Genomic DNA, 24,283 nt, shown 5'->3' with positions numbered 1-24,283 from the left:
GAGGGATGGTTTCCAAAAAAGCAGCAGGCAAATTCAGGAGGAAGGGAAATGGTTAAGAGACAAGAATACTTATTTAAATTGCACTTAACAAACATTTATGTGAACCAATAAATGTGAAGGAATTTATGTGAGCAAATATTGGTTAATTTAATCTTTATAGCAAACATATGAGATAGATATTATTATGATTCCAATTTTGTAGTTGGAGAAACTAAGGCCTCAAGAGGTTTTTGTTTCATAAAATGTGCCCCAGGCAGTCATAAGTGTTAAAGCTAGGATGCATTCAGTTAGTGAAATCAAGAGTCTAGGCTTTTCAGTACTGTGCTATGCTATGTTTAAATTAAAAGTAGGAGAGGGGGAAGTTAAGTGATCATAGTCTGGGGTCAAAGTAAAATGTTAGAGTTTAAAATTTTAGAATAAAACCAGTCTTTACAAATTACAAGTCGTGTGGTATTGCAGCAGATGTGGGAGACTGAAATAAAATGGAGTTGAAATCACAGAATTCGAGGAAGGCAAAGAAACTAACAGAGGGAGATACTGAATGACTCTCCACAAAGTATTGTAGCTGACTTAAGGTGAGGAGGGCAAAACAGCTGCGGTACAATGCTCCTATTCCACTCATCAGGATGGCAGGTAAGTAGCACCGACAAAGAAAGAGAAAAATGGAATTCCCCACAACCTGAACACATTTACACAAAAACACGTGCACATGCACATATACCTTCTACAGCAGCAGGTGAATAAATGCCATCTACTTGATAGGGCCTCAGAATAAGCAAAGTTCTCAGTGAGAAAACATGATTGGACTAGGCAAAGTAATTTGAAGAAATGACATAATCGGTGGAAAGTTCGAGGACTTTTGTCTATTTCCTTTCAAAGAAAAAAATAATCTTTATTCTAAACATTGTGTAAATGCCTGGCAAAAAAAGACAGGTAGGAAGATGGGAGGTGATAGTAAGTGATGGATAGATTTATAAAACAGTATTTTGGGGGAAAATATCTTTTTTAGAAACATTTACAACCATGTCATTATTTTATGTAGTAACCCAGGGAAAGAAGCCTACCAAATACTGTCACCATTCAGCAGTTCTGAGAAACGGTCCTTCCTTCAGAGAAAGTGTGTGTGTGTGTATATGCTTCATTGGACGGAGGAATTGCATAAGCCAGTGTTCCTGAGAATGTGGTCCCTGAAGCAGCAACATCAGCACTATGTGGAGCCTTGTTATACATGAAAATTCTAAGGGCGCACACCACGCCTGCTGAAGCACCTACACTGAATCTGGGGCTCGGAATAAGCTGTATGCTCCTAAGTCCTACAGGTAATTCTTATGTGTGATCAAGTTTAACTTCTGGCCTAAGTGAATGTGCATGTATTCCTTTCTGTTTAGCTACTTAGAAATTAAGATCCCAGTTCAGCATTTACCAGCAAAAATGAATTATATTAGGTGCTTGCCCATATTTATTTATTGTCAACTTACTTATTTTTTCTTTCCTCTAGTTTATATTGTGTTTAATAAGTCACAACCCTTTTGGAAATAAGTGTATGTTAAATTAACCACCATTAAATTTCTTTAAAGTATTACTGAAAATATTTTTCAAACCTGTAGCTCTAGAAGACTACATGAATATTGAGAATATGTCAATGTTTAATTGTAGAAGGAAAAGAGTGTACAGTCCATTGATATGAAAGTGGGTAAGAGGAATGGATTCTGACTTAACAGAGGTAGGAAAGGGCCAGGCACTGGCATTAAAAACAAACAAAGCAAAGCAAAGCAAAGCAAAGCAAAACAAACAAACAAACAAACAAAACAGACAAAAAACAAATTCCAGATAATTAAGGATCAAGTTAAGTTCCTCCAAATCAGAGGAGTAGAGCAGAGAACTTGAGTGTAGCAGGGACAGAGGCAGAATCTTCATATATTCGTAAATCGACATTCATCTATTTCGAAGAGACTGATGAAAATCATACTGATAGAGCCAGGCTCTAAAAATTCCCACTAAGACAAGAGTCTGAAGCAACAGTTAAGAAAAAAGGCAAAGGCAACTGAATCTGACAAATGCTTGACAAAGAGCTGGAAAATTTGAAGAAAGAACAGAATAAAGGAGGTTGAAAACAGTGAAGAAAGGTAAGTGGCAGGTCAGGTTTGACCTGATTCATCAAGTGTTTTTGAATGACTTGTGGGTTAACATTCTGACTGCAGTTGTAGACAAAGACGGTTTGATTCATAAACTCAATGTGAGAACTTAAAAGCACACCTCTTAAGAATTCTACCTTAAAAACAAAATGCTTCCAGTTGATATAAAAATAATTAAACTCCAACACAAATAGCATGTTGAAGAGGAATGATGGTGCCTTCATTTAGTCTCAGACCTGGAAGAAAGGATTTGCCTGTATATTTTTAAAATCATCCCAAACACGGACCTGACAACACCTGAGCAAACTTTCTCCTTGGCTGTCACTTCAAGAGAAATTCCCTGAACATTAATATTTATTGTGGAATGTGAAAGATTTATGTATGTCTTTAGGAATACAAATAAATCTTGAAATGCAAATATTCCACATTTAGGAATAATAAATACGTATTTAAAGACTCCTAATACAGTTTATAACTTAGACAGGTATGACTTAGTCATATTATAGTTAATTCTTTATTAGTAAGAGAAATATTATCAACATGTTACTATTAGATTTAACTAAACATGCTTTCAAATCATAATTCTGAAACATCACTATGGTCTATATTTGCTTGAAAATATCAAATTTAGGATTTGTTATCTTCACTAACATTTCAGTCGCAAGAACTTTAATTTATTTTAACACTATCCAATATAATCAAGTTATTGGATTATTGAACAAACTACCAGCTCTATGTTTAGCAGGGGCTTTGGAGACAGACCAGATTATTAAATGTTCAGGCTTAGTGTAAATATTTGAAAAAATATATCTTGCATTGCAATGAGTATAGTTTGCCACCAGAGAGAGCTCACACACTGCGCTTTATTAAAGACAGCACTTCTCTCCTTTTCACCTAGATAGAAAATCTCTATCTGAAACACCTGCTACATTGTGGAAAAAACCAAACACAGCTATGTTTATTTACAACATCCACAGTCAACTCCTATATATGAAACTTTCAGGTGTTTGGCACCTGAGAAACCATTTATTCCTGGCACAGAAAGTGTTAGTGGTGAAGTTTTAAAGAAAGATTTCCATGAGAGAAAGGCTCAGGTTGTATGTGTCCAGTGAACCTTGGTGCTGACTAAGAGGAAGACCTCCTCATATCCTAGAAATAAAGGTGTTTTTTCAAAACAATTCAAATGACACTTTCCAGTATCCTCATGTTACCAAACTGAGGGACAGTCAAGAACAAGTCATCTGACAGACCAACATGCTAAAGAAATACTCTGTAATAAATGGAACTTGATAAGAATCTTAATATATTCACAATATCCTTTGATTCCCACTTGAAAGAATTTTTATTTCTTAACCAAGGCCACTTCATTTAATGAAAATTTAGATAACCATAGTAAATATAATTTTCAATTCATCAGTATCTAGTCCCTCCTCCTCCCCACTATTGTGAGAAGTAAACTAAATAAAGAAACACATACACTCAAGTTTATCCTCGGGTCTTCCTCTTTCAAGGAGAGACAGGTAACAGACAATGTCCTTCAGATGAATTACTTCTGGAGAACATGAATTTGCAGGAGAAGTACGGGGTGGGGTGATGGCACCTTTATTCATTCTCAAACCTGGGGAAAAAACATATTTGTCTTTATATTCATAAAAATATCCACACTGCTTTCAAAGAAAAACAACAACTAAGAAAATAGATAATGCAAAGACAATGGAAAGAGCTATATATTTTTAGGTTATATAATAACCAAATTCTCTGGAACTCTAGGAGAGCAGAGTCAGACATTTTCTATGATTGTTGTAAATAGTGCAGAGTTCTTCAGGATTCAGGGACACGGGGACTGCTCTGCCTGCCTACAGGAGGGTGTTAGGGTCAAATCCTCTTGTCCAGGGTAAGCTGGTAGGTGTATTTGAATGCATGAATAACTACTTTCCTCTTCCATCTTTCTGTGCTTTAGGAAGTGACAGCTATAAATCAGCGAAGGAGATACAAAAAATTGGCCTTTCACAAAAAAACTGAAGAAGAAACTTGAGTCTGTCACAATATGATTTATATGTTGATAATCAGGACTCATTCACTCATAAAAACTCATATTTATGTCAAATATTTGCCAGCACCGTGAATAAAACATCCTTTTTCCAACACATCCTTTTTCCTATCAAGAAATCTGCCCATGAGTAAGAAAGGGAGCATAAACAAAAATCTGCTTAAACATGACAGACATTTAATTAGAGAGGTGGGAACATATGACTGTACTTTAGTTTTAATATGGTTCACACTTTTATTTCTGAAACCCATTCACTGTGCTTATTCCAAGAAGAGGGTAGTGAACTCAGTGCCTGTTTGCAACAGCTGATGATTGTAGATTATCTGGCCAGTGATAATTGTACTGAAACTCGTTTACATAAATGGTTAGTTCCACAGAGAAGCCTGTGAAACCAGATCATGTGTATCTGACATGGCCTGAAGGCAAGTCCCAATTGTCTTTTAAGGTTCATTTGGCAAACAAGAGGTGCTTGGGTGAAACGGTTAATGGACTGAATGTACTAGATTCCTAATCAACCAGGAGTTACTAGAATGGAGGGAATAATCCCATCCAAATACAATTCTATGAACCTAACCTAACCACATCTCTTGCTCTTGTCTATTTCCTTTGATGAATAACTTTGATGGAGTACCTGGCCTCTCCTCTAGCCATCTCAAGATAGCCATGCATATAATCTAATGGATTATGAAATTACTTCTATCATTCATTTATTGAGTGTCTAACATGTGGCAGGAATCAAGCCGGAGGCTTTAACATGTATGATTTCACTTAATTCCCACCTTAACTCTGTGAGGTAGATTACAATATTCCCACTTTACGAGCTTAGAGTTCTGCAGCTGGAAAATCCATCCCCTTTAATCTACACTAACGAATTACAGACTACTTTTGCTCAAGGCCAAGGGTAAGAAAAAATAAGAAAAACAATTTACCTATTAATCCAGCAGAATCCTTTTATTCCCCCCACCCCATTTCTCATTACTAGTAGGTTCCATAATTGCCCCAACTTTTCTTTTCTATGTTAACCTATTGTCTTCTCTTTTATTTCATTCTTAAAATTCTGTCAAAGACCCTCTAAATTGAATTCACCACCCATTAGTGGGTCAGAACTCACATTTTGAATAAAACTGCTATAAATCTTTCCTTCATTTTCTTTTAACCAAAGTCTTATTTCAAATACAATTCTACGCTTCACATTGATTCTACTTATGTTTATAGCTATTAAAAGAAAGATATAATGATAAATTGATTTTTTCTTAAGAAAAATGTCACTGTATGTCTAATACAAACTAATACAGTTATTTTTAAAAATAAAAGGCAGAGATTGAAGACAATCTTGAGTTTTAAAACACCTATATACCTTACTGGTTCTACCTAACCAACGAAAGCTTGGCCAACTGTAGGAATAAGCAGTTGTCTTTTATGATAAAAGACATTTTGGCACTAACCTTTGACATAGCCATAACTTCCAGACTTGGAAAGCACAGCATTTGAATTATAGTCGGATAAACTATGACCTAACTCATCCTGCATGATGAGCTAATCCTCTCTTCTCTGCTTTCCCATTATGGTACTGAAATGATTTAATCAGCTTGATTTAACTCTTACACAAAATTATAACAAAACAAGAAAGAAGGAAAAGAACATGTTATGACATTAATTTGAAAGAATGCCAACTATATTATACATTTTCAGTGATTTAGAACACCTCCTGATCATCTGTTTGTATAAAACTAAAGTGCTTGGTATTTCATTATCAGCTCTCATAATAGTGAATATAAACAATATGGAGAATGTGAAAACCACATAATTTTCTGTTTGCCTTTCTTTTAGGTAATGTACATATTGAACAGAAACATCCACATATAATTTACATTTAGCCCCACCTTTTTGGAAAAACATATTATTATACTAAGATTATTTTTATTTGACAAAATGAATAAATATTTTTCACTTTCTATTCACGACATGTTGTAAACTAAAAGATTTGTCACATTCATGTCACAGTTTTATATTTAAAATAATTTAAAGGTTATTTTTTAAAAATATATGGGCTTATATAGCAATCACATTGGAGAACTAATCAACTTATCCTCAAATCCAGACAAAGATTTTTGTTGTTGTTGTTCCTTTGTGAGAGATAAAGTCACAGAAAAAAAATGTTAAAGACCTTTTTCTCAATTGCTTCATTACAAAAAATTGGGTAGAGCAGGACTTGACAGAATCCTGAGGTGCTGAACTGATGAAAAATGTCCTATGTTTGTTCCTGCTCCTACTCCCATCCCCAAGATCAGCTCACTTCCTCTCATGTGGTGAAAATGTTTCTTCATATTTTCATTTAATTTTCTGAAAGCAGGCCCTGGGGCCTCAATCCGTCTTCATAGAGACTTTTCCAACCCTACTCTACCATTTATATATACTTGATATATATGTTTTCCCTTCCTTAAATCTGGCTTTAGGTCTTTTCCACAACTTAACTCCTTCATTGCTCTAAAATATTTCTTTTTCTTTCAAGAATACTGGCTAAGGTTGATGCAGAACACACAGGAAATGACACAAGTGGCAAACAAGAAGTTGCAAGCCCTGTTTCTTGACTCCTTTTCAAGGAGATGCTAAATGGAACCCTACATTCCTCTTCAGCAGCAAGAGCCTCTGATGAAAAGCCTCAGTATTCTACTTTCCATTAAGGAAGGCCATTTTAATCCATCTGATCTTTGGTAAAACTCTGTAGAATTGGAACTGAACACAAAGATAAGCAAAACAGTGGTGTTTCTTTTGCCTGGAGTGGTCAATAGTTAGCTCTAAAGATAATGTGATTAGTTGACACCCAGTTTACAGGTTTGCTGATGTGCCAAAGGTTATGCCTCTTTGAATGCTGCATCACAAAACTGAAGCAAGTGTACACACACACACACACACACCATTTATGTCCACATACTAATGTATATCTATTGCACTGTACAACAAAGCACAAAATAAAGTGAAAAAAATACGCACTGTAACTAGAGTGTATTAGTTCAATTAGGAAAAAAATTATCTTGTACTTTGAGAGCATTTTTCTGTTTGTTTGATGATGATTTTAGTGTGTGTCTGTGTGTATGTATATATATCTTCTAATATATAAACATTCTTCAAAGTTTTAACTATAAAAATAGTTCGCATTAGTCAAGTTGAGTATTGCCTGCTATTATCACATTCTTCAAGAACATGATTTTCATTGTACTTCAAACTAGACACTCCATTTCCTGCAACAAAAACCTAAGAAGTTTTGTTTTAGCAGATACTTTTAACTCCAGTTTCAAGGTTCAATTATTAGCAAATAAGTTTTGGGTACATGTTCAATTATTGCCTCTGCTGCATTGTGTTTTATTTTGAAACACATGTAGCTCAGATAATGAAAAGGTATCACTATATCCAGTGTTTCCCCTCATCTATTAAAATGGAATATTCAAAACTAATAACATGAATTACATTTCTAAACTTACAAGGCAAAAAACCACCTGACAATTTGGATTTTCTATTTTTTAATACCGGTTAAATTTTCAGAAATTTATCAGGCTTAGACACAAGCCTTGTCAGAGTATAATCATTGTCAGAGTATTGTCAGAGTATAATCATATTTCCACTATCCTTAGTAATAGTCATGATTAGTAGCATAGATAATAAAAAGTAAGAACAATTGTTTCGTATTGTCAGACATTTCATGATTTTCAGAGTTAACCTTCCAATTATGCTTGTCTTAGGATAGTATTATATATACATATTTTTTATTTTTTGTGCTTACACAAACTGGCAGCAAAATGAGATAGACTGGGTTACAAATCAATAAGGAATGTAAAATATGCATCAAGTGAGGACAGGCAGTGGGATATCTTCCCTGACAAGAGACTGGGTCAGCAAAGTATCTGGATTTCATCTGTTTGGACATTGGCAAAAACCCCAAACAAGAAATTATAAGGAGAAGGGCTCAAAGCACAGGTCTTTGGGGGTAACGTTCTAGAAGCACATTTGTGCTTCTATTCCGTACTGTGCTGTACTGTACTGTGAAGAAGCAGTAATTATAACATCCCTAGCTGTGTGCCAACAACACTTAAACACAATGGTAGGGTCTGATTTGACACTACAATTTTATTTTAGAGACAATAGGGTGAAAAATCAGAGAGTAAAGCAAACCTCTGAAGGTCACATAGCAATCCAGGGAGCCAAGGGCTGGAGACAGGATACCTAATTCCTGACATTAGGGTCTTTCCAAGTCAGTAAAAACAAGATCTATGTCAGTTCTTTACAGGAGAATATTCTACAATGATAGAAATATTCTGTAGGTGTACTGTTCAATATGGTAGTTTTAACCACACATGGCTGTTATGCATATGAAATATGGCTGTTATGACTGAGGAACTGAATTTTCATTTTATTAATTTGCTAACTAATTTAAATTTAAATTAAATAGGTACATTGGGCTAATGGCTACCATATTCGACAGTACTGGTGACATACTGTCTGCTGAAAGTAAGAGAATAAGGGGCGCCTGGGTGGCGCAGTCAGTTAAGTGTCCGACTTCAGCCAGGTCACGATCTCGTGGTCCGTGAGTTCGAGCCCCGTGTCAGGCTCTGGGCTGATGGCTCAGAGCCTGGCCTGTTTCCGATTCTGTGTCTCCCTCTCTCTCTGCCCCTCCCCCGTTCATGCTCTGTCTCTCTCTGTCCCAAAAATAAATAAACGTTGAAAAAAAATTTTTAAAAGAAAGTAAGAGAATAAAACTACCATGTATTTAAAAAAAAAAGAGTCATGATAACAATTTTTATTTTTGTTATATTAAAGAGAAATCCCAGTTCCACTTCTGGAACAACAAAAACAACAAGAAAAACAAAAAACAAAGAAACAAAACCCACAAAGAGACCCATAAATAAACAACCTTATGGCTGGGGTGACAGTAGCAAAATAAATGAGGCAGAGTGAGAGATACAGGCTTCCAGTTACAGAATCACTAAGTCACAGGAGTAAAAGGTACAACATAGGATATACAGTCCATGATAGTGTAATAGCATTATATGGTGACAGATGGTAGTACACTTGTGGGTGAGCACAGAGCACATAATCTATAAGCATGTTGAATCACTTTGCTGTATACCTGAAGCTAATGTAATGTTGTATGTCAACTATACTTCAATTAAAAAAAGTAAAAGTTATGAAGATGGGGTGTGAGGAGGGGAATTTCAGGACCACGGTCAAAAGGTACAAACTTCCAGTTATAAGATAAATACGTACCAATGATGTAATATATCTGATGACTATAAGTAACACTATTATATGATCTAACTGTATATGCTAGTTGTTAAGACAGTAGACCCTAAGAGTTCCCCTTATAAAGAAAAAAATTAACAGTAGATTCTAATAGTTCTCATTATAAGAAGAACATTGTTTTTGTTTTTGCTTTTGCCTTTGTTCTTTATTGTGTCTGTACAAGATGATGGATGCTACCTAAACTTATTGTGGCCATCATTTCACAATATATGTAAGTCACACGAGTATGCTGTTCACCTTAAACTTGTACAATGATATGTGTGAATTATATCTTAATAAAACAAACAAAAAATCAAAACAAAAAGAAATCCAAATTAATACTCCATAAAATTTACTGTACTGTTTCAGAATGAACAACATTTTAGGAGAAAAAAAAAAGTGAATTTGATTTTTCCCTATGTCTGCAAACTAAAATGCTGGAAAACAACCTATTTAATGAATAATGGTAACAGCTGGCATTCACTGAACACTTATAATATACATAATACATTATGTGTTTGAGTCCCACAGTACCCAGTAAGATACACGAACGTTATTATCTCCATTTCATATTTGGGAGAACAGAGGCAAAGGCAAGTAGTAGGGTTCCAATTCAAAAGGCAATCTGAATTGAGATTTTATGCTTTAAGTATAATTCTGTGGGGCTAGAGAGAAAAAATAAATCAGAGATATCTGTCTCCTAACGCTCAATAAATGACCTTTTGTATAAAGAGTCTGGTTTTCAGGACTCTTAAGCGTATGTACATTGATTATTTCATAAACCTTTGGAATGAAATTAGAAATCCTAGTCATGGCTGAGAACTCTAAATGTTACTCTTGCACTCAGATCATTTCTTGGGCCATTCATTATAAAATACAATTGTGAGATGTTCTTATATATATACATATTTTGTATGTATAGAAATAAACATGCATATTTACATATTTACCAAATCTTTACCAGCATTTTCTCTGGATATCTTTTCTTTTTGTTTATCTGTGTTATCTAATAGGTGTACAACTAGCATGCACTTTATAAATATAAACCAAATAGATATTAATAACCTTTCATATTAGTCACGTAAAACCAGGTCCTAGGATATAGCATTGACCACAGAAAATTTGAAAAATCCTATTTTTATAGGGATTCTAATGGATCAAAGCCAATGCTCATTTTTACAGCTATTCCTAGGTATTTTAGAGTACATCACAAGTTAAATAAAGTTATGACTCATTTGGGACTCTGAAAAGTACTAAATATCCTATTTGCCTTTATTTGAATAAAAAAACTATAAATGATATTCATGAACACAATGCAACAATCTTAAGATAATATTATAATTTATATATGCAATCATTAACATGTAAGTGCAAATACAAAATCCATTTATATTTGGTGAATAAATCTAATGGTAAAAATGGCAAATTTGAACACCAACATTTTACTTAGAATATTCAGACAGGAGAATAAAGAAACCTGTATAATCAAACTCAATATATTCAAACTATTTAGTAATTAAAGGGGAGATTTAGGGGAACTGTTCCTGTACTGACAGTAATTTTATCCTAAATGGTGCCTTTAAGTGTAGATTTTTCTGTGGTTTCAGTTAAGAGTTTTCAGGGTTTCAAGATAAAATATTTATTGGAATAAAATAATTTGTGGATTACTGCCACTAATAATAATTATAAGAGAAATTTGGTACTATAAAAGCATAAGATATGTAATGGTTGAAGTAAATAAAAGCTACTTAGCCAATGGATAGGAATTATTTTATCTTTATTTCTAGAGCATTTCTATATAATATGTAAGTATATCCACATTAGCGAAGACACAAATATATCTTAAATGTTACTATGTGACAAGAAGTTCCCTATCTTATAGTCATGTAAGCCTTGTACTCTGTTCAGTTTGTGCTCTACAAGACCCTGTCTGCCCTTTTTTTGTATTGTGGAAACTGAAATAGTTTATTAGACACAAAAGACCTATAAAGGAAGCTACGGTGAAAATATACATGCACATACACACACACATACATGCACACAAATATTTAATATCCTCAAGACAGTCCTGATAAGAGTAATAATTCCTTCTCAGCACAATTAATGAAGTGTGTCTTTTGGCAAGAACATCCAGTAAGGTCATTTGGCAAAAGAATATTTTCCCCAAGGTTCAAGTACCTCATTTTCATTGCACATTTTTCTGTTGTTAATTTGATTAACTTCCTTATGAACAAGAATAAATTCTTTCTCCTTTTATGCCTAAAATTTTTACCTGTGGTCTGACTCTCTGGTTGTACAGAAAACATAAAAAGAACTACATTCCACTAATGATATTGTAGCTTTACAGCATACATCAATTAACCATTGCCATACTGGATGGGCAAAGAGAGGGGCCAAAGATAAAGTACTATAACTCTTTCATTGGTAGCTATTATTATTCTCAATCTTAAATATATTCTTGACTTTTTTGTACCTTTAGCCTCATGTCCCTTCGTGATAGCTTCCACACTGCTGTCAGTATGATTATTTTTTATGAAAAAATTTTAATGTTTTATTTTTGAGAGAGAGAGCGCAAGCAGAGGTGGTGGGGAGGTGGGGTGGGTAGAGAGAGATGGAGACACAGAATCTGAAGCAGGTTCCAGGCTCTGAGTTACCAGCACAGAGCTCAATGCGGGGCTTGAACCCACAACCATGAGATCATGACTTGAGCCAAAGTCACATGCTTAACCAACTAAGCCACCCAATTGCCCCCAGCAGTGTGATTATTTTCTGACTTAAGACAATATATCAACTCTCCAATTTCTCCATGGGCCCTTGGCTCCCTCCCTGGCCTCTTCTCCAGCCACTCTCTTCCAGTCACTTCATCTGCCCCATCCCAACAACTCAAGGCATAGACCCAGATCTCTCAGTACTGAGCAAGCCTACCTTCCTCTTACTCATCAAGCCCACTTACCTCTAACTCCTAAGGCCATAGGACTCTGATCCTACCAGGACCAGTTCCGCAGCCCCACCTCCAGGCTGTGCCCAATACTTCCAGGGTCATGACTACCATCTGCTCTGGGACAATCAAAAATGATCTCCTTGTGATCCTCATCCCAGTTTTAGTCTTTCATGAAAAACTCAGGACTTCCAGTCATACTCAGTTTCAACTTGTACTTTCTATCTAATCAATGTTTGCTAAGAGAACTCCTCACATTACCTTCTGACATGCTATATATATTTTTTATTTATTTATTAAAATGTTAATGACCATAGGGGAAGGGAAGTAGTTCCATTTCGCTGAAATTTGAATAGTGTGGGAGGCACATTGTAAGTGATTAATAAATATTTGTGAATGATATAAAATATCACTCAGTCATAAAGAATGAAATCTTGCCAATTTCAACAACATATATGGATCTAGAGAGTATAATGCTAAGCAAAACAAGTTAGAGAAAGACAAATACCATATGATTTTAGACTGATGTGAAATGTAAGAAACAAAACAAATCAGCAAAGAAAAAGAGAGAGAGAGAGAGAGAGAGAGAGAGAGAGAGAGAAACTGGGAAATAGACTCTTTACTCTAGAAAACAAACTGATGGTTACCAGAGAGGAGGTGGATGGATGGATGGGTGAAAAAGGTAATGGGGATGAAGAAGGGCACTTGTGGTGATGACCACTGAGAAATATATGGAACTGTTGAATCACTATATTGTACACCTGAAACTATTACAGTATTGTAAGTTGACTATACTGTATTTAAAATTTATTTAAAAACTTAAAAATAGGGGTGCCAAGGTGGCTCAGGTGATTAAGCATCCAACTTCAGTTCAGGTCATGAACTCGCAGTTCATGAGTTCAAGCCCTGCATCATGCTCTGTACTGAGAGCTCAGAACCTGGAGCCTGCTTTGGATTCTGTGTCTCCCACTCTCTCTGTTCCTCCCCCACTCACTCTCTGTCTCTCTGTCCCTCTCTCAAAAATAAATGAAAATAATTTTTTAAATAAAAGAAAAATTTTAAGATAAATATTTATGAATGGAATAATACTGAATGTCTTATATAGTTCACACACTATCCTTTGACAGGGCATTTTTATTTAATTTTTTAAAGGTTTACTTTTGAGAGAGAGAGAAAGAGAGATAGATGGAGCATGAGTGGGAGAGGGGCAGAGAAAGAGGGAGACACAGAATCCCCGAAGCAGGCTGCAGGCTCTGAGCTGTCGGCACAGAGCATGATGTGGGACTCCAACCCAAGAACCATGCAAACATTACCTGAGCTGAAGTTGGACACTTAAACGACTAAGCCACCCAGGAAGCCCAGGCAATATTTTTTATTTGAGTACATGTTTTCTCTTCTTGAATCTCCCTTCCATCCTCTCCAACTGGTACGTATCACTACCTCTATGTAAATTAGATAATTTTAATTTATGGTGAAAAAGATGATCTTGATAAATAGATGACAATTTTTATTTTATTATATACTTGATTACCTAGTTGTCTGTTTTTCTGCTTGGGTCTGAAGGATCTTCAGCTTTCTGGTGGAATTCCTGGGACATAATATGGTTTAGAAAAGAATGGTGGAATACATGAATTAATGTAATAAAATGAACAGACAAAGAATTAAATGGCACACCTGGCCAACTCACTACATGGTCTGATATAAAGGGTGCTAGGAAAATCTTCTCTTTCTGTCCTATAAAACTAATAATGACAACAAAAAACACTTATACTGACCTATAGCTAATAACAGATAGTGTTGTGGAGTCAACATTTTAGACATTGTGGAACCAATGGAAATATACAGTATAAGTGTCTGAAGCAGGTAACAAATCAATTACATTCTCTTTTAATTACTATATTTTTAGAAAAAGCAGAAGTTACTAATGACTACTGCTAAGTGCTATCCTATACAATAAGAACAGTTATTTAGTGGAGGATAGTTAATTCCCAGTGCTGCTGTGCAGAGTTGGCCTAGGTGGAAGTCGGGGAGGAGCAGGGATGCACCAGCTATCTTACAGGAGGAAGATGGTGTGACTTTACAAGGGTGCCGGGCTTGCCTTCCAGTTGCACAGTCTAAGTATCTCATCTTATGGATCATTGCATTCTTAGCATGGAGCACAGCATGTGCTATTCAATTACAATGAAACATTAGCCGAGGCTTCAAAGAGTTGGGTTTTGCTGTGAGTTAAGGGCAGAGCAAGACTTACGCAGGAAATGAGAGTTCTGAGTAACCACAGCAGACATAAGCCAGAGTGAACATTTAGATATGAAAAGGAGCGGGGGTGCATTGGGCAGGACACAGAACAGGGACTATAAGCAGATCCACAAGCTACATGACATTGTATTTACTACTAGGAAACTCAGGTTTCATCGTCTTCTTAACTGCACTGCCCAGACCCTGAGTTCCATTAAGGGGACCTTGTGGAGGGGGAGGTGTCTCAAAAGATAGGGGAAGACAATGACTAGGACTCCCTGTACAAAAATTTAAAAACTTTCCACAAGGTGATCATGAAGGCCTGAAACTTGGAAACCCAAGAGTAAAATAACCAGGCTGCTGTGTGGAGCACATTGTGGAGATGTCAAGTCAGGGTCCAGCTGGGAGCCATGCCAGGGGATAGCCTAAGACACAAACAATGATGGATAAAAATGACAAAGAATGATGGAAAAGAATAAGTTATCATGAGCAACAGAGAGTATTTTGTGATTAATTAAACATGAGGCCTGAAGCAGTGGAGGGTGTAAGAGACCAATATTTTAGGATTGGAAAACTGATAGATACTTGGGTTCCACTCACCAAGAGAGGAGATAGGAATTGAAGCAGGTTTGGGTAGAATATAATTATTTGACTTTCAGACACATTTAGTTCAATTTCTATGGGATATCCAGATGAAGAGTTCCATCTGGAATATAGTTAATATATATTTTCTTAGAGCTGAAGAAACAGTTCTGTGTTGCATGGGGAATAATTGAGGTACTTTATGTTATTTTGTACGCTGTGAAAAAAATCACCTATTGAGAATGAGGAGAAAGAAATGAATAAGCTAAAGGATGTCTGAAAATTTTAACCTAATTGAGCTAGGAGACAGCATCAAAAATGAGTACTTTTTAAGACAGATTTTTTAAAAAGGTGTAAAGGTGTTAAGGCCACGTTAATATTGAACGGTAAGAATTTGTAGGCAACAATCTGCATATTTATAAAATTTCTCTTGGGTTATTCTTATTGTTTGAGTTGTACGGACTGAAATATGAGATAATAATATTGATTCATGGTGGAAGGTATATGAGCCACTTGCAAAAAAGCAAAGGTTCCACATGACTTAACAATCCTGTAATGAGAATAGCTCAGGTAATAGACTCTAGTGATGAAGGTAAAATCAGAAGTTAGTCTCTTAGGCCAGCAAAGAGGTGAGGAGTTAGGGACGTGACATTTATGGTGAAGCAGAAGAAGTGAGAAATCTGGAAATATATAGTGTTAGGAATATCTTCAAAAATTAAAAGTCTAACCTGGGAACAGGAAAAATAATCAGCTTACATTTTAAGAAGGTGACAAAAGGCACTTATACTGCAACAAAATATACTCCCCCCCCAAAAAAAATCATTCACTACACAAAATACCAGATGGATCAGTAGCTACTACAAGTTCAACAAAAAATAACTACACACGCACACACACACACACACACACACACACACACACACACACCCCTTTATGCCTCTTTATACTCATTTAAACATTTTTATTCTATAAAAACTAAATGTTTTACATTCACCATATCTCCGATACTTGAATATTGTTCATTAACATTAACATTTTTCCCAATTTAGTCTTGCTTTTTATTGAGAAACCATTGTTGTTTAGTTTATATACAGAGTCAAGAATAGTGATCATATTCCTGTTGATATTGTAGTAATGCAATATGGTGAACTCTAAGAAGGGATAAACAAAACAGATTATAGCTCTCTTGTATTCAATATTAATTTGTGATTTTTCAGCCACAAATACATCTTGTGTACATAACAGATTATTGCAAAGTAGGGTTCTAAAAATAAACATACATTTATTTTTCACTGTCAGTGGTAAGTTTCAAAGAACATGGCGTTAAAAACAGGGCTATGAAGGACACCATGCACTTATGTTTTAAAATGTGGAGACCAAGTTTTGAAAAGGAATTCCAGTTTTATTTTTTTGCTACATGAGAGTTACACAGCCCATCTTGCAATTCCTTTTCAAGTAGATCTGTGCAGATTATGTGGCTGTCCCAAATGAAGTACAAGCTGTTACCCTTTTTTTTCCATTTTGGAAACTGATTCGATTTCTACTCCTTGTAAATCTGGCATCTTCTGTGTAATACTACATGCTATTTGAAGAAAAGAGAGCTTGAGATTTTCACTTGTTACAAGCCTGCCTAATTAATTAGAATCTCTCCCCTTCATCCAAGTCTGACACAATTACTCAGATTGAAAAATGTTCCCCTTGCTTCTTTGTCAAAACTCAAGAACAGTATTGCTTCATCTGAAATTAAAAAGACAATTTTTATTTTATTTGGTCTATGGTATGTACAACCTATTTATAGCATGAAATGGAGAACAGAGTTTTAATTTCTCGATCAAAGTAAGCAACTGTCCCATTTTAAAATGTTCAGTCCCAAACACTGGAAAGCTCTGATAGCACACTGTGAGAACACACAAAATAAGACTCAGAGAAAAACAAGCGGGGGGAGTCCTTTCAATTCATGATATAAAGGGAATTATTTAAGTAACTAAAATATTTTAAGGGTAATTAAAGATTATAATAAATGCACTCTTTGGTATACAGTTTGAAGGGATCAAAATATATCATATGGAAGGTGTACAGTTGTTTTTAGAAAAGCCCACACCTAACACATCAGATAAAGACTTAGTATCCAAATCTATAAAGAACTTAACAAACTCAACACCCCAAAAAACAAATAATCCAGTGAAGAAATGGGCAAAAGACACTTTTCCAACGAAGACATCCAGATGGCCGACAGACACATGAAAAAATGCTCAACATCACTCATCATCAGGGAAATACAAATCAAAACCACAAGGAGATACCACCTCACACCTGTCAGAATGGCTAACATTAACAACTCAGGCAACAACAGACATTGGCGAGGAAGCAGAGAAAGAGGATCTCTTTTGCACTGCTGGTGGCAATGCAAGCTGGTGCAGCCACTCTGGGAAACAGTATGGAGGTTCCTCAAAAAGTTCAAAATAGAACTACCCTACGACGCAGCAATTGCTCTACTAGGTGTTTACCCAAGGGATAAAGGTGTGCTGTTTCAAAGAGGCACATGCATCCCAATGTTTACAGCAGTGTTATTGACAATAGCCAAAGCAAGGAAAGAGCCCGAATGTCCATCGACTGATGAATGGGTAAAGAAGATGTGGCATGCACACACACACACACACACACACACACACACATACACAACAGAATATTACTCGGCAATCAAAAAGAATGAAATCTTGAGAAGTTCGGGTGGCTCAGTCAGTTAAGCAACCGACTTTGGCTCATGTCATGATCTCACAGTTTGTGGGTTCAAGTCCCGTGTTGGGCTCTGTGCTGATAGCTCAGAGCCTGGAGCCTCCTTCAGATTCCATGTCTCTTTCTCTGCCCTCCCCCAACCCCTGCTTGTGCTCTGTCTCTGTCTCTGTCTCTCAAAAATAAATAAAAGTTAAAAAAAATAAAAAAAGAATGAAATCTTGCCATTTCCATTTAGTGGATGGAACTAGAGTGTATTATGCTAAGGGAAATTAGTCAAGAAAGACAAATACCATATGACTACAATGATATGTGAAATTCAAGATACAAAAGAGATGAACATAACGGAAGGGAAGCAAAAATAGTATAAAAACAGGGAGGGGGACAAAACATAAAAGACTCTTAAATACAGAGAACAAACTGAGGGTTGCTGGAGGGGTTGTGGGTGGGGGCATGGGCTAAATGGGCGAGGGGCATTAAGATGGGCACTTGCTGCGGTCAGCACTGGGTGTTTTATGTAGGGGATGAATCATTGGATTCTACTCCTGAAATCATTATTGCACTATATGCTAACTAACTTGGATGTAAATTTAAAAAATAAGAAAAAAAAATCTTGCACCAACATATATATAATCACTTGAGGAAGAGACATTATGTCATTAACAGAAGGGGAAGGAGCATGGACTCTTCATCACACTGCCTAAGTGTTAGTTATGGCTCAACCACCTATTTCTTAATTACGTGTTCCAGGTTTTTTTTTTTATTTATTGGAGTGCGGGTTATTAAACATCTATCCCTTTACTCACATTTTGATATTCTACTTAGTGATGTAAGGGCTTGAAGTCGCTAGAGCAGGGGCTCCCTTGGGATCCCTGGGCCCTTTCAGGGAATCTGTAAGGTCAAATGATTATCAGTGATAATTGTGAGATATCACATTTGCTTTTTTCACTATAATTTTCTCATGACTGTACAGTAGATCTTTTATGAGGTTGCATAACATAGGATACAGCGAAAGAAACACAGAAGCAGATACGAAGCCAGAGGTTAAAGAGATTTGCAACGATATAAAACAATGCCACTCTACTCACAATTTTTTTGTTTTGCTTTTGAAATTACTTTTCGGAAAAAAATGTTATTTTTGTTAACATGTAATGGGTTGATTATGGTTACTCTCACAATGTCTCATCTTTAATGTGGTTACAATAGATATCATCCAAGCTCTTTGGGGTCCTGAAAGTGTCCTGAGACCAAAGAGTTTGAGAAACTCAGCTGTATACTACGTTTCTCTGTTGTGAGCTGGATTCCTATCAAGTTAACAGGGGGCACTAGAGAGACATGACAAGAAAGAAAGGAGAAGGGGCTGGTTCCTGCTCATCTACCTTCACTTCCTGTTAGATCTCTCAGGTATCTCACCCTCACAGCACATGGTTCTGGGCAGAAGAGGCTCTAGTCACTAGCTTTTATCCACATTGAGAAAGGCAGAGGGAGCTCTGGCTACACAGTCCTGCACAGACCTCGGAGATGCTCCTCTGATGTCTGACTGCCAAGCTGCAGGTTCCTCTTGAGTTCCTGAGCTATAAAACTCAGAAGGAAGTAGCCCCTTCACAGAAGTCCCAGGGTGAGATCTGCCAGGCAACACCTTCCCCGCAGAACCTTGTGTCCCAGTTCCAAGACGTCCTTTCTCCAAGCTTCTGAGTTTTGATTACTCCAACCAACACACTTCCTGTGGTTCTGCCTCTGCATAACCTCAGTATTTCTCATTGCTTTTTCAACCTTCCAACACTGTTTAACCAATCACCTCTTCTACACTCTATAGAGTAATAGAGTGAGACTTCTGTTCTCCTGACTGGATGGAGCTAGACACAATTAGCAACAAGTATTAATGCATGAGACATCTCTGAAAAGCTACCTATTATGACAGAACCAATCATCTCTATGGTGACATTAAATTTTAAAAAAGTATCCAAGAGAAAAATCAAAACTGTCTTCCTTGATAGCATATTGGAAATTTACACAAGTGATAAAAATATTATGTTTCCTACACATGATGGCTTTGTGACTACATTTTCATATATAAAGTGATCTATATTTATCTAGTCATTTAAAGGAGCACTTTTCCATATGTGATGGAAGTATCTCTTAAAATTATTACCTAAACACAGACTTCTAAGACTGTGAATGACAAGTGATGGATAATGAAAAAGTATATTTTCTTTAATGTTTAGCTATTATTATATCAGAGATACTTTAAATATTTTGCACAGTCTTAGTATGACAGTATAAGTCTTGCAACAAAGATATTTCCTAAGCAAATAATCTCTTCTCTTATAGAGAACTTGATACTGATTTCCCCTTTGAGGTTTCTACTGTGTATACATACTTAAATAAATAATTAGACTTACCGCCTGAAAGGAGAGCTGGCTTACTTTTTACCATTGGACTAGAATGAGGAAATTTGTTGCTAAATGACATGAAAAGGTGTGCCGTGAAATCATCAGGAAGCTCTGCTTCCAGGAATGTCTTCATAAATAGCTTGAAACCTTCAAAATCTATTGTCTGAAAAAAAAAATTGAAACATATATTTTCAGACACAGCCAATGTTAAGATTTTTTATGTGCTGTATTCAGAATCAACAGTAGTAGAAATGACCGCAAACATTCTTATATCCATGTCTACCAAAGGAAGGGGACTATTTGAGAAATAGTTGCAGCCGTCCTAGGCTAACAGTGGCGATTAGGTAAGCATATATCTTACCTGTGGTGGATGAGCTGGATTCCAGCAGGAAAGGCTGAAGCTTTCCAGTCACACATTTCTATTTCCAGAGTATCTTATCACTTAAAAAATCTCCTCTTTGAAACTTAGTTTCCTTTTCTGTAAATTGGGAATAATATTCCCAATCCTACAGAGTTGTTGTTATGATTAAATCAGGCAACTGACATGAACAGGCCAATTCAGTCATGAACACAGTATGAATACTGTGAAATAAAGGAATTTCTCTTGTCTCATTTCCCTGCCTCTAATGGTGAGTCTTGCTTTTGACAAATGGAAAAAGAGGTTAATTATAAATTTCACCCTAGCACCAAAAAATCAAGTGATATGAAATTCCAAAGTGAAATTCTAAAAGTTCCTATGCAAACTTTCAAAGAAACCTATTTCAAGAACTTTGCCCAACTATACTCACTGCAGGTCTATAAAAAAAACAAAACAAAACGAAAACACAGTTATTTCTTAGGAGAGAACCATTGATACATTGACAATCGACTTGGGGAAATAGTGGTGGGAACCACCTTCTATCCTTGAGTTAAGGAGAGGATTTCCCAGGAGCCACCTGGATAGCTTGCTTTCTCCACACAGATGAGGACAGTGGACTGGACAGATTCAGGCAGGATCTTACTCTTGTCTGAAAACTGAGGACAAGAGTGCAGGTGCTTTAGGGCAAAGGCAAGTCAATGGCACTATATTGGGTTTGGCCAACGCCCTCATGACTGGAGGGACAATAAGGCACAAATATATCCTGGGAAATGAATGTAGACCACATGGAAGAGGCCAGTAGTTGATTTGAAGGGACTGAGAAGCTACTGAGAAGTAGCTGGAATTAAGCCACATCTGTCCAGATCAAGAGAGCAAGGTCAATGGTCCTCAGAAGAAGCCCCTGAAGGGCACTATTTTTTCTTATCCAGTTCAATGTAATTGAGATGAAACTAAAAATAGGGCAAAAATTAAATTTGGCTGATAAATGCTCTTAATTTTGGTCAAACTTCTGGCAGATGAGAATAAATTAATTCCTTAAACTACTATTTTGGATAGAAAAAGTATTTGTTCTGTGTAATTATATTGGGATAAGATGGTACAGAATGACCAATTTTATTATAACATTATTTTGAATAAACCTAAAATGGAATATGACATACAGGGATATCATTACAGAAAGGGCATTTTTAAAGATTAGATCATGTGCCAATTAAGAATATGTACTAAGTATGTTTCTGTAGCTAATATAATTTCAAGCCAATAGAAACAAAACAAAAATGTCATGTTGTTTATTAATGGTTGCAAAACTCTGCATACACCTTAATCTGATATTTTTAGTTAGTTCAATCTTCCTGTGCTTATTCATAAAGAGCACTTCAGACATTTACACGGGAGGTAGTAAAAAGACTTCACTTTCTTCCATGGGGTACCTGGATGGCTCAGTCGGTTAAGCGTCTGACATCAGCTCAGAGCATGACAGCTCAGAGCCTGAAGGCTGCTTTGGATTCTGTGCCCTCCTCTCTCTCTGCCCCTCCCCCATTCATGCTCTCTCTGTCTCTCAAAATTAAATAAACATTTAATAAATTTTTTTAATAAAAAAGGAGACTTCACTTTCTTCTATATTTAATAGATAACCACCACTGCAAAATATTACACATTCTACTAGTAAGTGAACCACGTAATGAAAATCCATGAATAATATAAAAATATAAAGAATAGTCTCAGGTAGCGTTACTTCCAAAAAGCAGTTTGCTACCATGAGCGAAACCAAAGTTTCCAAATACAGTGATAAGGCTCACAGCCAGGCCACTGTATCAAAATTAGTTTTCTTGAGCAGAGACACCTACTCTTACTAACAGGGTTCCTTAGGCATGGCCTATTGTCAGAGATTCAATCCCCATTCAACTGGATGAGTGAACAGTATCAATAGACAATCCTCAAATGTGTGAAGCCCCATGGGACATTAGGAGTTAATTTTATTACAAAAATATAGGAACTTTGTGTAAAAAAAAATAACATATTCATAGGCACTGTGGCCGGGAGCATGGTTATTTATATTCACTCTTGCTTCTGTGTCCTAAGCCTTAAGTAGTCAGCATTGTGTTTGCCAATATAACAGAAGACAACAGCATAGTTTTAAACTGAGACTTTGGATCTGCTCTCAGACTCAACACTTTCTAGCTGTGTCAAGGTGGGCGATTTACTAATCTCTCAATGCCTCAGTTTTTCCATCTCTAGATAAGAATAACATAATACCTACTTTTTGGTCTATTAGCAATTTCAAATAGTCTTTGAAGAATAAGCCTCAAAACCATATTACCTTAAATGTTTTTGTATGCATTTGAATATCCTTTTTGGATATTTGTTTTAGAAAGCTAGTAACAAAACATGAACAAAGGACTAGAATCATCGACATTTATTCTCTGGATCTTCTTTTGGTACATGAATACATTTTAAAACCTAACTATTGCAAGGCAAGAGTTTAACATGATAACAGAGGAAAACAATACCAACCAACCAAGAAAAACAAAAGAAGAACTTTGGAATAAAATAATTTTGTGTCATATTCCAATATCTCTACTTGCTATTTGAGGGTTCTGGGGCAAGGAGTTTATCTGCTCTTTTATTTATTTATTTTTATTTATTTTTATTATCTTTTAATGTTTATTTTTGAGAGAGAGAGAGAGATAGGACATGAGTAGGGGAGGGGCAGAGAGAGAGGGAGACACAGAATCTGAAGCAGGCTCCAGGCTCTGAGCTGTCAGCACAAAGCCCAGTGCGGAGCTGGAACCCACAAACCGTAAGATCATGACCTGAGCCGACATTTGACGCTTAACTGACTGAGCCACTCAGGCGCCTCTATATGCTCGTTTAAAGAAAAAATCTGCCACATCTCAAGTGGGTGTATTTTATAAAGCCTTACATAACCCAAGTAGACCCTCCTTGAAATTAGCACCTGTAATTTAATAATGAAATACAGAAAAATAATCAAAACGAATAGCATCCTTCCTTGGTACATCTTTCTTGGTCCTCAGGAAACATTCTCAAATTAAATGCTGCAGCTCTGCTGTGCTCAGTAAGCAAAAAGCAGCTTGGTTTTATTCTGACAACTCTAAACCTTAATTTTTTTCATATAAAGTGATACATATATATATATATATATATATATATATATATATATATATATATGATCAACCATTTAGGATTGTCATCTAAATGTAATAATAAATCAGCATAAAGCACTTAAGATGCTCTTGGGTATGTGGCATGTAAAATAAATGAAATAATAAACTAATAGAAGGAAGTGCTGGTTTGAGGTTTAATGGATTTTTATTATCTTAATTTGCCCTCCTCTTTGTTAGTCCAGAAAGCCAGGAAAGTCACTACATCTTCCCGAATCAAACCTGCAGTTTCTGTGTTTTAGCTCTTTTGCTATAATTGTTCAGAATCAGGCAACAGTGACAAATCACTGCTTTTAAAATGTGAGCATTTAGGGGCACCTGGGTGGCTCAGTCAGTTGAGCGACCGACTTGGGCTCAGGCTATGATCTCACGGTTTGTGACTTCAAGCCCTGTGTCGGGC

At 36.1% G+C, this 24,283-nt stretch overlaps 1 protein-coding gene across 10 annotated transcripts in view; it reads right to left on the bottom strand.

Annotated features, from left to right (window-relative positions):
* The window catches only part of DGKB (diacylglycerol kinase beta), a 750,184-nt gene that overhangs the window by 561,113 nt on the left and 164,788 nt on the right, over positions 1-24,283 (bottom strand). For all 10 annotated transcript variants that reach the window (XM_040472539.1, XM_040472542.1, XM_040472540.1 and 7 more), the window contains 2 exons: positions 20,353-20,506; positions 3,613-3,753 (listed from right to left, as the gene is read on the bottom strand). In XM_040472539.1, coding sequence (XP_040328473.1) covers positions 3,613-3,753; positions 20,353-20,506 — 295 coding nt within the window. The remainder of the gene's footprint in view (positions 1-3,612; positions 3,754-20,352; positions 20,507-24,283) is intronic.

This window comes from Herpailurus yagouaroundi, unplaced genomic scaffold (genome assembly GCF_014898765.1).
Source record: "Herpailurus yagouaroundi ecotype Mexico unplaced genomic scaffold, PumYag 100, whole genome shotgun sequence".
Taxonomy (NCBI): domain Eukaryota; kingdom Metazoa; phylum Chordata; class Mammalia; order Carnivora; family Felidae; genus Herpailurus; species Herpailurus yagouaroundi.
This window is presented reverse-complemented; position numbering and strand designations above follow the sequence as displayed.